The 18,350-nt window shown below is 36.1% G+C and overlaps 2 protein-coding genes across 8 annotated transcripts in view; one reads left to right on the top strand and one right to left on the bottom strand.

The window, feature by feature from the left end:
* LOC144968869 (notchless protein homolog 1-like) overlaps positions 1–18,350 on the top strand; it is a 69,534-nt gene that overhangs the window by 27,033 nt on the left and 24,151 nt on the right. The window contains exon 10 of the mRNA XM_078907663.1: positions 17,753–18,020. Coding sequence (XP_078763789.1) covers positions 17,753–18,020 — 268 coding nt within the window. The remainder of the gene's footprint in view (positions 1–17,752; positions 18,021–18,350) is intronic.
* On the bottom strand, positions 720–12,066 carry LOC144968870 (uncharacterized). Of its 7 annotated transcripts, none has more exons than XM_078907664.1 (4): positions 9,681–9,830; positions 5,723–5,796; positions 3,373–3,630; positions 720–2,112 (listed from the first exon to the last, which is right to left on the bottom strand). In XM_078907664.1, exons 2-4 carry the CDS (start codon positions 5,769–5,771, stop codon positions 980–982), a joined length of 1,440 nt encoding a protein of 479 aa, XP_078763790.1. In that variant the 5' UTR covers positions 5,772–5,796; positions 9,681–9,830; the 3' UTR covers positions 720–979. The 7 variants fall into 7 exon arrangements, with proteins under 7 accessions (XP_078763790.1, XP_078763791.1, XP_078763792.1 ...); XM_078907665.1 differs by having other exon boundaries at positions 9,677–9,801; XM_078907666.1 differs by lacking the exon at positions 9,681–9,830 and adding an exon at positions 7,442–7,754.

Below are 18,350 nucleotides of genomic sequence, written 5' to 3'. Positions count from 1 at the left end.
GTTGGATGTATCTTCGGCAAATGATAAGTGCGTGTTTGTGTGCGTGAAATGTTTATCGTAATTGTTACATCTGAAGAGCACTTTTACAAATCTACTACAAAAGACATGATAATTTTCCATGTGATTTTGAATAGAAAAAAAACAACTTTTTTTTTTCAGAAAAACTTGGTTGGTGTTAAATCTGATCATTTTTACCAGCTTTTAATCCAATAATTTCACCTTGAGAAACAATTAGTATGATTCCAAAAACCAGTATATTTGGAAGTGAACTTCAAACTCTCTGTGAAGGAGAAAGTGGATATTTAATTTTATATTTTTTATTTCTTCTTGACTGTCTTTCTTTCTTTTTTTTTAAATTTTATTTCTTTGACATTGTTTTGTTGAAATTCGTTCAATAAAGCAAAGGCGTAGAATGTAGGAAATGTTTCTTCTTATGGTTGGGTTATGATGAGCAGTTGTTACTCTTGTTTCACCACAAAGTAATGAAAATCAGTAAAATAATCACTTTTTCTCAAATTGATATATACCTAAATTGTATTTTTAAAAATCAAATTGTACTATTCTTTGCATCCAAAGAAATGTCGAATGCAGTTGTCCAATTCTTGAGTTTTACATAACTTGCAACACTTTTAGTTCATATCAGTACCAAATACTTTCAAATAGAACAAGGTCCACAACAAATCGGGTTGGTTTGTTTGTTTCTTTTGTTGTTGTGGTTGTTTTTATTTTTTTTGGTTTGTTTTGGAAAAATTGGCAAAATGGTTGAAGTAAGAGTTTTGCCCTTGTGAAGATTTTTAAGAATTAAAAACCTGTGAAACATGGGAAGAAAAAAATGATGCTCAATTCCTAAGAATGAAAATAAACAACAATGTCCCGAATGTCGAGAAACCACTGGTCGAGGCTATTTCTTTCTCCCAATGAAAAGTTAACATATTGTTTTCTTACCATGTTATAGGTATGCCTTTTTAACAACACTTGTTCAAGTATCAACTCTCAGGTCTGCATCAAACTCCGGTCCCAGATTTCCCGTTGTGGGACACGATAACCATCCCGTCTTCCAAATTTCCTTTACATCTACCATTTCCTTTTTCTTATTACTGAATAGACGACTTGTATTCTTGTCCTCTTCCTGGATAGTCAGTACGTTTATATTTTCATCACTACCCATAGTAATATTGACATCTACGGGTTGATATCTGAAGAAGTGAAGTAGGATTGGAAATTTGATTCGTGCTCCGTCAAACTCTAGTTCTTTGTAATTGTTGTCAGGAATGTAAACTTTACTGGAGAAAGCAGACTGATTGAGGCTTCTAATTTGTTTGGGTTTTCTTCCTGGTCTCTGGTATTTTGCATTGAAAATGATGTTGCCCATTATATGTTTTTTGAATATAAAATCAGGTTTGATGTATTGGAAACTCAAGAATAGGTTGGAACTCTCGGATGTTGAAAAGGAACACGACAAAGATGTAGGAGCAAGTGTTTCCACTCTGCCAGTGTCCGTGCTTATTGTGTAGCAGCCTTTAGGAAACCATTCATCGGATGCATCTTTTTCCCAGACGCGTAATTTGGTGACGTCATGATAACGAGCGCTCTTTTCGTACTCTAGACGTACGCTCTCGTAACCGTTTTTGCGAATCTGACGAAGAGAACCCAATCGGACCCATTTTAGTTCTGAGCTTTCTACACTAGTCATCGATGCATTGTTTGTAAGAAAGCTGGGATCGTGTAGGTAGACGCTGACACCTGCCAAGTAAGAGTCCTCGTTAAACCTTTCATCCAAGACAGTTGTAGGTTCATTGAAATGTAACCCTCCTTTCTCTTTTATCTCCACCTGTGTGACAATGAACACTGCAACAGCCATGGCCAGCTCCAAGAAAGCTCCGATTAGCACCAGTGTTTTCAGTAAGCTGCATTTTCTAAAGCAAGCTATTATATTGGGCACAAACTTAATAAGTCCGGTCACCAAGATGAAAGACGCTTTGATGAGTCCCCAAATACTGCTGGGGTCTTCCCTGCAGAGTGAGACTATCAAGAGGAGAACAGCCTGAGGAAGATCTTCTATGATCAGGATGATGAGGTTAAAGATGCCTAGACGTCTTTCTTTATTGGTACCTGGTTGAGTGAGACGAAAATATGGTGGCTGTTAATATAGTTACGACGACAATGTTAAGTTGGGTTATCAATTGTTGAGTAACCAGATACTCATCGGAAAGGTCACTTTGTGCCCCGGACTGCTCCATAAATTTTCAACTTGATTTCCTGATCACGTCCATTCGAAAGATCTTTATATCAATTATAAAAATGTTGCGGGAGGGAGAGCAAATTACACAAGTAAATATAATGCTATGCGGGCCTGCCTAGTCTCCCCAGTGGTTACCGTCGCTAATGAACTTTCACCAGATCTAGTGACTTGTGTTGGGCTCTACATTTCTATAGAGATGGCTTTATTACTTTTTATTTCAAACTTTACAAAATCGTGTTTCTAGATTTGTCCAACTGAAAATGTATTGTTTAGAAAAAGAGAAGAGTTGTTTATTTGTGTGCGTCTGTTCTCTTTCTATCGGCATCATAGAGAGTACCTATCATGGTTTGGGGGGTGGGTGGGGTGAGGGGGGAATAGTAATGCCCGCCCACTCTAGAAAGACACCAGCCGCACTGCTTTTATGTTTCAGTTGGGCTGTCCCCTTGAATGTCTGGGCCGTCTATTATGACGCTTTTTACTATTATACTAATGTTTGACTGTCAGTTCGTCTGTCGGTTATGCCGGCGTGTGTGTTCGTAATGTCTTGAGTTAATAAAGTTGTGTCGCACACTTCAAGCATTCAAGTGTTTCTGTTCTCTACCCTCGTCCGAATCGTAATTGTTTGTCTATAAGGACATTGTCTCTAAAATATAAAACATTCCTTGACAGAGAATAAACATCAAAAGTAAAACACTCTCCGCAGTCCGGGGCACAAAGTGACCAGACCCGATACTCATCTTTTGGAATGGTGGACAAAGCTCATTTACAACATAGGTCTAAAGTGAAGTTATGAATCAGAGGAGGGTTGAGATGAAGTTGAACAGATGGAGTGATAAATAGAAACACATACACAGATAAATACATACACGCAGATATATATATATATATATATATATATATATATATATATATATATATATTATTATATAGATATATATATATATGTGTGTGTGTGTGTGTGTGTGTGTGTGCGTGTGTGTATATATATATATGTGTGTATTTAATATATATATATATATATATATATATATATATAATAAGAAGAGAGAGGGGGGGGGGGTTATGATGACGATGATAGCTATGAATGACGATAACAATGGAAAGATATGAAGAAAAAAAATCTTACTTACTTGGATCTCGACAAAGTGTTTCGCTTACTGTCACATACAGCTGCAACGGGAAGTCTACCGTCCCCACAATGGCGAAGGCGAGGATGGCCCACACGAGGGCCGGTTCATGGGGCCCAAATACAAGGCCCTTTTCTACAATGTATACATCGTAGAAGAAGAGCCAGTCGCAGAAGACATCGAGCACGTCAAGTATAAAGAAGAAGATAAAGCATGCAGTGATCTTCCTTGGGTTTGCATCTGGCTTCATGTCGGTAAGACCTGAAATAAAACATAAACAGTAGCGCTTTTTTTCAAATCGAATCTTTCCTGTGGATTCTCATTCTCAAAACCTTCTTTACAACCTACATCAAAACTAAAATAAGATGAAATTTATTGAACTGTCTGTACTTACCAAACATTGGCCAAACTTGCGGCGTGTACTGTATGAAATGAAAATGTCCTTATGTGTATAGATTTTCGAATACTGTATAGTTATAAATACATGTACATGAGAAAGTGTTCAACATGGTAAATATTAATATTGGTTCTTTTCTCCCCGATTTTGATTTTGTTCTTTAGACTCTGAAGACACTAGTGACTGTTCTTGTTTTTACTTGTTTTGTTTTTAACTCATAATTGATAATGGGTTTGTTTTCCCACATCGAATATATTTTTAATTATCATCGGGTAGAATAAGTGAAGGAACCTTTGTGTTTATATATATATATATATATATATATATATATATATATATATATATAATATATATATATATATATATGTGTGTGTGTGTGTGTGTGTGTGTGTGTGTGTATTCCCTCACGTAATCAGGTGTAAAATGAGTCCCTGGCGTGGTCTGTGTCCAGAGAAATTGGAATAACGCCTCACATGCGTCATGTGTCATGTTGCTATTGGTTAGGGACCCCTTGTAAAGCGCTTTGAGCACGTTTAGTGGATATTACGCTAAAGAAATGCTTACGATTTACATATCTAATTAATCCAAATGAAACAAAACATGTATGAAAATGGTTTGCCATGCTTTAACGAAAAGAAAACGATAGAGCGGAGGTAGGGAAAAATTACAAGTAAAAGCGTGTGTATGTTTTTGGGGCATGGCAGGTTTTTTTTGGTGTGTGTGTGTGTGTGTGTGTGCATCTCTTGTTGCTGCAAAAACTAGCAAAATACCACTGATTGGCATTGCGGCCGCAAAATCTGCAATTTTAAAAAAAATTTGTTGCAAATTTTCGAGATTTTGCAAAGAATAAACAAAACAATGGTACAAAAAGGCGAAAATTAAAGACGAATTTTGTTTTCTTTTGATTTGATAACTCGTGTAGAACGTGAAAGAGAATTAATCAAGAGTAGTTTCTTCTTTTTTACAATCTCATTTTCTTCTTTTTTTACTGACGCTGATATGACCTTACATTTGTTGCAAGCAGGGTTGCCAGATTATTTTTCAACAAAATGCCAGGGGAAGACTCAAAAAATGCCAAAACACTCAAAAAGATGCCAAAGTCTGTTGACTCCCACCCCCACTAAGAAAACTACTCACTTTTGATAGACAATTTACTATCATATCCTGGTGGCTTGCGTGTTTTCTTTTCTTTTTCTTTTATTTTTTTTTTTATTTTTTTTTTTTTTTGAATTATACTAAATTTCCTGTTGGGGTAATTATTTTCCTACTGACTACTAAGTGGAGTGCTAAACCACTACACCACGGTTGGATTTTAAGAATGAAAAAGAAATGTGAAGATGTTTGTTTTTACGCGTTTAGAAATAATTAAGAAAAGGTGTCATTTGAAGTATAATATACAAGAAAAGAAAATGCCAAATGCCAAATGATTTTTCTAATGCCAAACGGTTTTCAAAAATGCCAGATTTTTGGAATCTGGCATTTAAAATGCCAAACTGGCAACCCTTGTTGCAAGCGCTATGAAACACTTAAAAACAAACAAATACATTTCCCTTTCATGAACGAATTATGTTTTTTTTTAGAAAAATTAATCGCAAATGTTTGCACATTCTTTCCCCTCAAATTTTGCTGTTTTTAGCTTGCAAAATTTTGGATTTTGCTTGCAAAATGTGGGATTTTTTTTTTTCAAAAAAACCGCCATGTCAGATGTTTGTGTATGTTTCAGAGGAAAGAAAATGTTAGAGGAGAGAGAGAGAGGGGGGGGGGGGGGGGTAGCTTAGTGGTAGAAGCAGGGGGAAGGGACGGTCATTTTTTGGTTTAAAGTATACCATAATGTGCAAGCTGTCTGATGACTGCGTTTCGGGATTGCCAAGCTTGCTTGTGAAAAGCCTCTAATACTTTTTAGTTGTTCGAGTCGCAAAAGCGAGCAAGGCTACTGCTCAGCAGACTCAGACATACCCAATGAAAATTTTCCAATGGAAACGAGAGATACATAATAACGAGTCATCTTGTCTACGATGAATGCCAAGCTTCTGTAGTAAAAAAAATAAATAAATATAAATCAAATAAAATAAAAAAACATTCTCGTTCATCATCATAAGGGGAAATTTGCCTCTAGGGTATATTTCCAAGGGAATACACTGGAATACCCAGGCGTCAGCCGCAGTGCAGCGCTGCAAATTGAGCTGGGGCGAGTTGACTTGCTCAAGGCCACACAGCGCAGAAGGTAATCGAACCGGGTACCTTTCGGGTACGAAGCAAAGACCGTACCGCTGAGCCACGCTGCCCCCCCCCCCCCTTTTGTTCAACTGCCCCACGTATGATTACATGACATCCATTGTCACGGAACTGTGGCTGTTATTTGGAAAAAAAAACAAACAGCAATACAAAACATAAAAAAGAGGTTATAGTTGGGCACTGTACAGGGTAAACACATGACTCTTTTAGTAGACTATTTGTTTTACCATTTTACACTCTAATAATGATTGTTCAGCGAACTTGTAATACAGAGGACGAAACATACTTACATTCTGTGGGTCAGTTGTACACTTTTTGGACATAGAAAATTCTTTTTTACACCACGATGACCTCTGAATTAAACGTCCATTTCCGATTGGAATGGATAATTGTGCGGAATACCTTGCCTAAGTACCATCTAAAGATGCAGCTCGAACTCTCAGACCTAATTTAAGTCGTGTTCTGAGTCCAGCCGTACCCTTCGTTAATGTGTAGCCTTATATTATTTTCTTGAAAATTACGTCACACTACAAGGTGACGATCACCAAAAGAAAGTGGAAAGTGAGTTATTGTTAGTTATGCTCAAGGTAATAAGTTTAATTATCCTATGAAGTGTACCTACTTTTGAATACAGCTGACTGTTCACTTTAATTTAGTTGTAATTTTTAGTGCAGTGTCAAGTCAACTGCCACTACGACATCACCAAGACACACAATAAATGAATCAGAGAAGCAACAAATAATAATCTTACTTTAAATTTTACCAATTAGTAGTGCAAATTGTACGCTTATATAATATTGATTAGAATTGGATAAGGGTATCTACATATATTGCTGATCGTAATGAAAGCATTCTGAAATTTGTTTCCTTCAAAAAGATACATCCCATTTTTTTAGCATTCAGTTTGAGTCATTTTTGTGTGTGGTTGAAGTAGCTAGATCACGGGTGAGCAGAATCGTCGGAGAGATCAAATTTATTTTGTAAACAACTTTACCAATTTTTAAACCAGATTAATTAGAGAACAGGTTGTCACTCTCTTCCTTTTCAAGAAATTTAAAATGATTAATATACAAATGAATAAATGAATCAACCTTCACAATTTTAGAACGCGTTTCCAAACTTACACCAAACTCAATGCGCTTGACAGTAATTTATTTCACATCAATGAAAGCCGCAAATTATCGAGAAAAATTTAGACTCCACAGCAGTAGCAATCATCATTGAATACTCTCGTAACCAACCGTAACCAAAATACAATTAACTTAATATGTTACTGAAAGTGTTTGAAATGCCATTGAATCGTAAGACATCGACACCAGCAAAAAAATAATTCACCGATATGACTTAAAAGTTTCCACAGTCTACAACACAGCAACAACAGATTTGCTTAAATATAGGATGAGATAATAATACTAAGGGCAAAATACTAATTTAACTTACCAAATACTTCAGTGATAGGAGGCATTATGATTGATGCTGTCAATAAGTCCGTGTACACAAACCGGTGTAGGAACTTCAATTAGAGAATATATGCAATATGATGATAATCTATCGTGATATTAGAGTAACAATTTGATCAGGGGTTTTCTTTACTGATAATATTATAGAATAAATCACCTTGCACAATCTATTATAGGATTACTCCTCGAGAAAGCGATTGCTCGCAAACACGTTATTAAAAGGAAAGTACACTTTTTTTTTAAAACGTTGCGTAGTGTAGTTACGTGTTCCCTCGAGAAAAGAAAATTCTCCCACCGAAGTTTCAAATCTGCTCTTTATATTGTTGCCTAAACCTATTTATAGTAACATTTTATGTCATCGAATATCGAGAAGAAAACAAACTCATTTCGAAACTGAAACTGCCGTCGTCAAGCGGTTAACCGTATCCATTTATTGTTAATTTGTGAAGGGGGAGGGGGGGGGGGTAGTTAAGAGCTGTTTGTTGAGTTATTCTCTCCCTCCAGATATCTCCATTATCGTCATCCCATATTTCTTCTCCCCATATTCCTCCTCTTCCTCCTCCTCATTTTCTTCTTCTTCTTCTTCTTCTTCTTCTTCTTCTTCTTCTTCTTATTATTATTATTATTATTATTATTATTATTATTATTATATATTATTATTATTATTATTATTATTATTATTATTATTATTATTATTATTATTAAAAGTAAAAGTACGCTTCCCCCCCCCGCCCCAAAAAATAAATAAATAAATAAATAAAACGTTGCGTAGTTATGTGTTCCTCGTGAAAAGAAAATTCTTTCAGCGATGTTTCAAATCTGCTCTTTATATCGTTGTTGCCTAAACCTATTTATAGTAACATTTAAGTCATCGAATGTCGAGAAGAAAACAAACTCATTTCGAAACTGAAATCATATTCATTTATTGTTAATTTGGGAAGGGGGAGGGTAGTTAAGAGCTGTTTGTTGAGTTATTCTCTCCCTCCAGATATCTCCATTGTCGTCATCCCATATTTCTTCTCCCCATATTCCTCCTCCTCCTCCTTCTCCTCTTCCTCCTCCTCCTCTTCATTTTCTTCTTCTTCTTCTTCTTCTTCTTCTTCTTCTTCTTCTTCTTCTTCTTCTTCTTCTTCTTCTTCTTCTTCTTCTTCTTCTTCTTCTTCTTCTCCTCCTCCTCCTCCTTCCAAATAATGACTCAACTTTTGTCTCCGTTATTTCAACTCAGTACTGTCATTTACTTCTTAAAAAGTAGCCATTGAGCTTTGTGGACAAGTATGCTTGGGTGTCCTCATCTGGTCCGTTTCGTGTGTGAAAAAAATAATAGTATGTCATGACTTTGATTGATAGCCGGGTCTGTTGTTTCCAATTATGGACATTGTTGTGTATGGTTTGTATACCCTGCTGTTCAAGCCTTCGTTTATGTGAAGATAATGTCAACAATACAATGTCTCTGAATACTGCAAAGGCGACAACAGCAATTGATTGAAAAGATATTGTTAGATGATTATGCAAACCAAATTAACTATGATAAATGAACTATGCTGATCCTGCGAATAGCAATGAAGATGACAACAGCATCTTATTATAATGGAGCTAAGTTCCAAACACAGTAGCTCTAAAATTTAAGAAAATACTAAACAAGAACAGTCAAATTTGGATTTGTGATTGGGAAGGACCTAACGCTAGGAGCGGTAGCTATATGATTAAAAAATAAAGTTTGGTTTCTTCACAATTTGAATAAAAACAATAAATCATTTTTAATAATGACGAATAATTAGTAACGCCATAAAAACGACGATTTGGTCCACCTCCGACCATTTTAAAATCTCTTCAATTAGATGCACCACAATTGTACGCACAAATAACTAAAGAAATCAGAAAGCATAGGAAGCCAAAGACATTGTTTTTACGAAGCGAAGGTCCCAAACTCATAGATTCCAGGTACTTTTCTAGATTAATAATCAATCCTAGCATGAATGACCTAATGATTAAGATAAAAGCTAGAATTTTTAGATTTAGATGCAGATCGACATTTTGACAACGTTTCGGTCTCAGTTCACTTTTTTTTTATAGTCAATGCGTGTAATGTGTTTCGCAAATCAGGTAGCTTCGCTCTCCCCGTAGAACGGGAATACCTGCTAGTGCTCGTGTTATAAATAATGGTTGAGGCTGATAAGAATAACGCCTAAAGATGATGATGATTAGAAAGCCATACCTACATGTTCTCAAATATATGCCTTTCACTGTTAGAAATCCGAGCAATGAGGAAGTAAATTATTCAATAGGTATCTATGCTCTCTACATCTTCCAATAATTAAAAGTGCGTTTTGTCTAATGTGGACACCACTGTCAGTTGCATTTACAATGACACTTGTTTGATTCGATGGTTCTGGTAAAACTGTACACACACGTGACGCCATTGCTTTGATATCCATTTTATTTTATGTTTTCATCTTATCTTTTTTTAAAAACATATTACGAATCGTGTTAAATTGATATCGTTACTTTTCATCTATGTCTGTTATCAACAATAATGCCTCCAGTTGCGCTAATCTTTGTTTGTTTCTTTTTTTTTTATTTTAGGACACGCATTGACATTAGACATTGCGAATTTTTCAACCTCTCTCTCTCTCTCTCTCTCTCTCTCTCTCTCTCTCTCTCTCTCTATATATATATTATATATATATATATATATATATATATATATTATTATATGTGAGTGTGTGTGTGTGTGTGTATAATATATATATATATATATATATATATATATCTTCCCCCTCTCCCACCCCTTCAACACAATTTTAAACATAATTTAATTAGATATTTATTAAATCGCGGACCGGGGCATGAAAGTGTGGTCTGAACCGTTTAGAAATTAAACGGTATTGAAGATCTGACACATTTTGGCGTAAGTTATTTTATATTTGAGCAAAAACCAAACGATCCCCCGCCCCCCTTCCAAAAAGACCCAAAAAAAACCATTTTGCCATGGCCCGTACTTCAATGTGTAAAATGTCGGAATGATACATGAATGGCCCGAAGCAGAAATACGTCAGACTTTTAAAATTCCTTTCCCACCTAGCTGGGCCTAATCGATAAGGCGGAAAGTGCTTTGTTACACATCTTCGGATAAACTACTTTCAGTAACACAAGCCAGAGTGATACTAATCTTAGCTGTTAGAAGCTGTGGAATGTAAAAAGTAATAAACAAAAAAACAAAAAAATGAATTAACAGCTTCACAAAATAACAAATTACCAAACACGGAACGTTTCGGGCTAAAACTCCTTCAGCTGACTAAAAAGACAAGTAAAACATACATAATTAAAAAAAAAAACAGATAGAGACGACAGATAAATATTTGATACGTCCATTCTGTAAAGCACTTTGAGCACATTTAGTGGATATTGCGCTATATAAAAGCTCAATTTAATAACATCTTGGATTCCAAGATCATAGGTCTCAGGATTCGAAGGCCGATTCGCTCTTTTTAAAAAACTTTACAGAAGAGAAAAAACGAGATATATATATATATATATATATATATATATATATATATATAGAGAGAGAGAGAGAGAGAGAGAGAGAGAGAGAGAGAGAGAGAGAGAGAGAGAGCAAACAAAATTACATCTTTTCTAGATTTTTCCTGAATATTTCGTTTGGTTCCTATAAAATCGAGTGTGTAATTTACTTAATAAGTGGAGAAATATTTAATCATACTCAGGACTCACCTCAGTTCAGACACATACAAGTCCTGTTGCTGTTTTATAAATTCCATCTTTTTATGAACACCACTGCCATTTTTATTATTTCCCTGTCGTTCCGTTATGTTTCTATTTCATAGCGCGGATGTTGTATTCTTGTTAAAATTTAATATTGTGTGTATGTGTGCGCGCGCTAGGGGACGAAGATAGATAGATAGATAGATAGATAGATAGATAGATAGAGAGAGAGAGAGAGAGAGAGAGAGAGAGAGAGACCCGACGCCTTCATCCAGTATCACGTCGGGATAAACCAGGTGCCAGACAGTGGATTTCAAGTGGAAATAATCAGAAATGGGAATTCTTCGTATTTGTCACTTAACTTCAAGATACTATAGCCATTATAAAGTCAATTTTCACAATACAAAAACTTAACCAGTTAACTGCAGTACCCAGGAAAGGCACGTGTTTATAAATTTGACCAGAAAACTCGTCCTTTAAATTTCGATGAGGTCCCAGGTTTGAGAGTTTTTGCCAAGATGAGGGTCGATTAAATCGATCGTTATTTGAAGGACTAGTTTTCTGGCCAATTTTTTTTAATACGGGTCTTTCCAGAGTTCGACAGTTAACTTGTCGTTTTGAATGTAATCCATTCATGCACGCATAAAACATTAACTGGTTTTAACAACTAAGTAGAATATCCCAAAATTCCAAATGGATGAATGTTCACCATGATGTTGATTAGTGCGAGTCCCCAAAGTAATCCTCAATAATAAAAAAAATAACACATACGGGTTTTCTTAATCGAAAATTTACACAGTATCTTTTGCACATAGCTATTAGCCTAAGATGCGGTCCCCGCATTTTCGAAACCTAGCCGTGCTGATTTGAATTGTGACCTTGTTCAGACCATGGGAGGGCGTGGAGAGGATGGGTTGGGACAACGTTATAGTTAATATGTGTTTGGCAAGAGGTGAAGAACGAGGAAATGGGATTTTTGCGGTCGGGAAGGGGAGGGGAGGGGGGGGGGGGGGACAGAGATTTTCAATTTCCGAGCTGTGTGGTCCGGTGTCCAATTCTGAAACATTGTCAAGCGACATCGATCGTCATCATTGAGTGAATGGATCGATGTGAATTATCTCGAAATGCTGACCCAAACTTGGGTCGGTGGGCACAGCCTTTACACTCAGAGTACCTTACTTGATCCATGTGAGGTAGTGAGTTTCTGACCTTAACAGTAACATTGTGTAACTGTGCTTGTACATCTTGGGGCCTAACAGGCGAATCGTACTGTTTGAAATTGAAATTTGGTTCCTCATGACCTCCTGGGACGTAGGGGAGAGGATATATGGAAGCAATGTAGAGCGCGTTTGAGCATGGAAAATGCATGATGAATGAATACTTAATGCATAGTCCATTGAGATGTTTTTCACCCTTACCCACATTTCAATGCATTCCCGTTTTCACCATTCGTCTGTGAAATCAGAGCCATTAAGCAAAAGATCGAGCGTTTACCAAAAGATTGAACTTAAAATTAGAATTGAATTAAATTTATATCCTGATCAATGCTGTATAAGTATAAGCCAGGTATCGTTTTAAGCAGTCTGGATATATTGTGTTCTTTTACTGTAAGCAACCTGACAGGCGTGTTAAAGCGGCGCTACTGGGAAGAAAACATCTTTTTAAACATTTTGGACAGAAAAAAAAAATAATTCATATATCAATCGACCAAACGAGTTCCAATGAATCCCCAAAATAATCTTAAACCCGATACTTATTTCGTGCCTCGGGTTTTAAGAATATTTCACAAGTTTGGAATCATTTCCATAGTTTCATCGACGGATAAATAAAGCAAACGTTTACTGCCCAAAATTCTAAAAACTCGTTTTGCCAAAATACGACACATTGACGTTTTTATACGTTAGATTTATTGTGCATTATGTAGTAAACCGGGTTCAATATTCTATACACTATACGTCCAATCCTCATTCGTGGACAACTTATAGCTAAGAAAACATATTTTAAAATCTGGCCAAAAAAACTTGTCTTTCAAATATCAATCGATTTAAATGACCTCGTCTTGGCCAAAACGCGCGAGGTGAGGTCATATTATAATGATATATCAAGATGACCTCAAACCCCTAAGAGCATTAAAATCTAGACTTTTGGAAAGTTCTCTGAACTCAATAAAATGAAATGATAGTTTTCTGGTCGAAATATTAAAAAACAAACAAACCCGGGCTGTCTGTCAATTGCATTGAACAAAAGAGGTTTGCAGTTGACCTTATTGCTGGTAGATCAATGTGACAAAAACGATTTTGTAAGCTAAACTGGGCAAGACTGAGCTACTTATTTACATAAATATCATGTAAATCCCCCGTCCTTTACACTTGTGTCGCTACTGTCATTTTTGTCAAGTGAGAAGGCATGCAAACCAAATCACCATTTTTTTTAAAATGGTGACTAATGGTATCGATTTGTATTTGTTTGCTTTTTTTCTTATTAAAAAAAATGTTTGAAATGGGCTACCAGGAATAGGGAATTGTTATAAACACCAGATAATGAAGCTTGAACATTGTGAATGTACCGAGCATGCCTGTACCAATCAGCCAGGGATTATATCAACTTCATTTAAATATATGTCATAACACATAGAATAGCATCATTTTTGACTCTGGTGTGAAAGAGTATTGGAGGTTAAAAAAGGATACCGTGAATATTAAAATACAGTATGGAATACTAACAGGCAACTTTAACTGTGTAAGTCGGAATTTGTTTCCAAACAGCTACCTGGCGGAATAAATAAAGTGCATCGGAAACGATGAAATCATATCAACGAAATAAGCACATTTCCCATATTTATTTTAGGTATAAACCGTTATTCAGTTGACAACAGTAAATATAGATATAGACGATCATATGCTACAGTAGAGGGTCCGCGGTTCGTCAGCTTATTCATTAGGGAAATTGAACTAGGTCTAGCATGAGGGACAATATCCGTCACTCACTGCACTTATATCATGCAGACCAATGTCACATTTTGAGAAAGTTTGCTCTGTCCACAAGACATAACTGATTTTAACAAAATATTCAAGATTTTCTGGTCTGTCAATGAATATCACAGCCCATCGAATGGATTGAATGATTTCAAACTACAGTATAATGAGTGTATGTCATTATAAGGTCAGCTTTCCTTTCCTTCTCCAGCCACCAATTTCATTCCTCTGGGTGATGTTCCTGGCCTCCCGTAGTGGGCAGGGAGGCACTTACTGTGTCTTCTATCCCCTTATATCTGTCTTCCAACTCACTCTCTCACTCTGTCTTTGTCTTGGAATGAGATTACTTGGTTTTGTCCTGCCCCTGGCCGGATACTCTAGCCGAGAGGGAAACAGTCAAATGTATAGTTAGTTTTGAGAGATGATATTATTTTCCTTGTAAATCATCTCTCTGTTATGCATTGTATTATGTTTTCTTTATATTATATAAGATTTGTAAAATATTTGAGTGTATTCCTCTTAGTGGGGAGCTGTGCTTGTGTCTGGATGAGACCGTTAGTGATCTCAAGTTAAGTACTTTGATAGTGTGCTCTTGGAATCTACACCTGTTTCTTATTTGAACAAATTCCCCTTTGTCTTAACTTTTCTTGGTTGCTTTAATTGTAATTTTAGAACTTTTTACTATCCTATTTTCTTCCTTTTTACTGGCGCTGATATGACCTTAATGTGTTGCAAGTGCCTTAAAACACTGAAACAAAAACAAACAAAACATTTTCATTCCTCTTGTGGTCTTTGCCTATTTCTTGGCCTCCCGGAAACTGTCACGTCTATGTAGGAGGGTGGCAAGTAGGAGTAGACAGATAGGAGTCAGATAGTTTCCCCATAGACTAGTGTCTGGTGTCACTTTTATTTTTCCCTGTTATAGTCGGGTAAAAACTCCTGACACTTGACAAATAATTATAAAATATTTTAGGTTTAAAGAAATAGGTACAAGAGTAGTGGTAGATTATTGGCACGTTATATAGGGATAGGTAGGTTCAGAAGGTAAGTATTAATCCCCGTTAAAGAAAAGTGCGAGTATTTTGATATAAATCAACAGAATTGCCTTATACAAAAACAAGTTAACACATAATTAGCCAATGCATAATAGTGCTGGTTTTAATTCATTAACTTTATGCTATAGGTATTTAATTTTCATCCCGTATCACAAACTATTCATTTTTTTTACTGAGTGGGCTTAACTTTGGAGGTGTCTGGGCGGCGCTAAGGTTTTTCCGTTATATAAGATTAGATAAGATAAGATGAACTTTATTAATCCAAAAACAGGAAATTACATTGTGTTTTACATGGCTCAAGCTAAAAGATAAGATTTTTAGCACGATAGATGATTATACAACAAAAACAATAACAATGCATCAAAGCTAGTTGGGATTTAGTGCCGTAGAAAACAGATCATTCATTCTCACACTCGCTCTTATATTTATTTTCTCCCTCATTAATTAAAGATGTCAGAAATAATGGTATTAGTAATAAATGGAAAGCATGAAAACTACATAACTAAATAAATTACATTTGGTATTTCCTAATTGCAGCGGGTAAGAAAGATTTGTTATAGCGTTATTTGTTTGCTTTTAAGTGCAGCAGCCAATAATGTCTATTGCTCCGTTTGATTTGAGGGTACAGAGTATGATTTTCATCTCTTATTCAATTTCTTATTACAAAGGGTTTTTGACATGGTTTCAAATTCATATCTTTTTGAGTCTTTCCAGATTTGAGGACTCTATTAATTTTAACAACATCACATTTTCTAAGGTTACCGCCCCATGCAGGGGGGCATAAACTTATCATACTTAAAACTGTTGATTCGAAAAATATTGACAGTAATTTCTTTTCTATGTTAAAGCTATTTAATTGTCGCAGATGGTGCATTCTCTTATTACAATTACTTATGACTTTCCTTGTATGTTTGCCCCAAATTAACTTTTCATCAAACACGACACCCAGGTATTTGTATTTCTGCACAATCTCTACATTTTAGTCTTTGATATTTACTGCATTATTACTAACAATTTGTTCCTTTTTCCTAAAATCATAAATCATTTCTATTGTTTTGGTGACGTTTAGTTTAAGAAAATGGTTGTCACACCATACAGATACATTTTCAATGTCCTGTTTATAGTTGACTAAGTCTGAATTAGATCTTATACTGGCGACGATGGCTGTGTCGTCTGCATATTTAATGAGGGAGACATTCTCAGACGTACTAACACAGTCATAAGTGTAGATAGAAAAGAGAATAGGTGCTAAGACGGTGGGACAGGAGCCGTTCTGGTTCAGTAGTATCAGCCAACCGCGTGCCAGATTTCACTCTGTAGCCAAGTTCTAGATGGTTAGTCGGTGACCTGATGCATGTTTGGCCGTTCTGTTTGCTCAGTCACAGGATGCAGGTTCAGTCAGTACCCCGATCTGTGAAAATATCGGAGCAAATCTTTGACGAGGTTGCAATATTTTAATATTCCTATGAATAGTGGGGTCGTGAGGGATTTCAATTAATACCCTTGACATCACCACTATTTACATGTGTTAATCAGTAATTTAATTAACGGGACTTATCCAGTAGTGGGATGGGGAAAGATATGTATCAATGAGAACATAATAATCAATGCATATAAATACTAAATAGAACTATCATGTGATTGCGATAGCACATTAGTAAATGTAATTCGTGTAATGTTATTCATGCCGTTGGAACGCATAATTATTATATGTACAATAATATATACAATATTATAAATATATATATATATATATATATATATATATATATATATATTATATATATATATATATATATATATATATATAAAGATAGTGAATGAATATTTTATAATAACACGAGTTATCAATTACTGTTATTTTTCGTTGTGTCTTCCTACGGCCAGGTGAAAACACAATATTAATTATCACTCATACACACAAGTTTAATTGGGATTAATTTATTTTTTAATACAATGTATGTCTATCACCTACCCTCATTCGCACATTTTTCTCGCTGGTACAGAACTTTCAGGTTCCCTATAAAGCATTGAGCTCAAAGTAGATGAAATGGGAGAGAGTGATTTTTATCACTATCATAGTTTATATGCGTTTCTCTCGGGAGTTGGAGAATCACAAGGAGCAAACAATATTCCAGGATTTGGGATTGCCTGGTTTACTATAGGTTGTTTTCTTTAGACCAATCGTGTTCTGGGTGGCATGGCTGTAGCGTCTGTACTCTGGTGAATTTCTAATTAGGTTGGTTATTATGCGTATTTGCCACGGCGGTCGAACCAGATGGCCCTATCTCGTCTAACGACAACGTGTGAACTAAAGCAGTTTCAATGCAGTGTCAATCCGGTAGCTATAACAGTTGGCCTTTTTTAAATGTGCCTAGCGCGATAACGATTAACACATGGCCACGCTGCGATAGTATGTATTGATTTATTTACAATCCTGGGAAAGTTTAGGCGATTGAAATATATCACTACAGAAACTACATCGTTAACGGGATAAAAGTAAAAGACCACAATTTTCCCCTATTCTCTTCTCATAAACAGCACAAGAACAGTCCAAGAAAGCCAAGGCTCGTTATGAAAGAACCTTGACCATAGGTGGGAAGATGCAAGCAGGCCAGGAGCGTCTCGTCTCCGGCTCAGACGACTGCACCCTGTACCTGTGGCGCCCGGAGCGGGAGAAGAAGCCGGTCGCCCGCATGACGGGTCACCAGAAGCCCGTCAATGAGGTCAAGTTTTCGCCAGATACCCGCCTCATCGCGTCCGCCTCCTTTGACAAGCATGTTAAACTGTGGGACGGATTTACTGGAGCGTGAGTACCAACTATATTCATACCTTTTGCTCTAAAGTCGAATCGTGACATCCTTAACTAACGTTTCCATAAAATCTAAATAATTTAACTTGAGCACAAGACGACGATTACTATAAGAAAGTGAAATGTAAGTTGTTTTTAGATGTCCTCAAGGAAACATAGTGTACTATTGAATTCATTCAATGTTTCTCTCCGTTGTCGTCGCCCTTTATTGTGACGGCATGCTTTGGTCAGTGTCAGGCTATGAATTACAAAAGCTGCAATAAAATGCTCATTAGCTCCTCTTAGTTGGGTGGGATCTTCTGTATGTCTATTTTCCGAGTTTGCTCT

Source organism: Berghia stephanieae, chromosome 3, assembly GCF_034508935.2.
Source record: "Berghia stephanieae isolate SIO BIC M18660-M18661 chromosome 3, UCSD_Bste_1.3, whole genome shotgun sequence".
Classification (NCBI taxonomy): Eukaryota; Metazoa; Mollusca; class Gastropoda; order Nudibranchia; family Aeolidiidae; genus Berghia; species Berghia stephanieae.
Note: the sequence above shows the minus strand (reverse complement) of the source record. Positions and strands in the feature narration are given on the sequence as shown.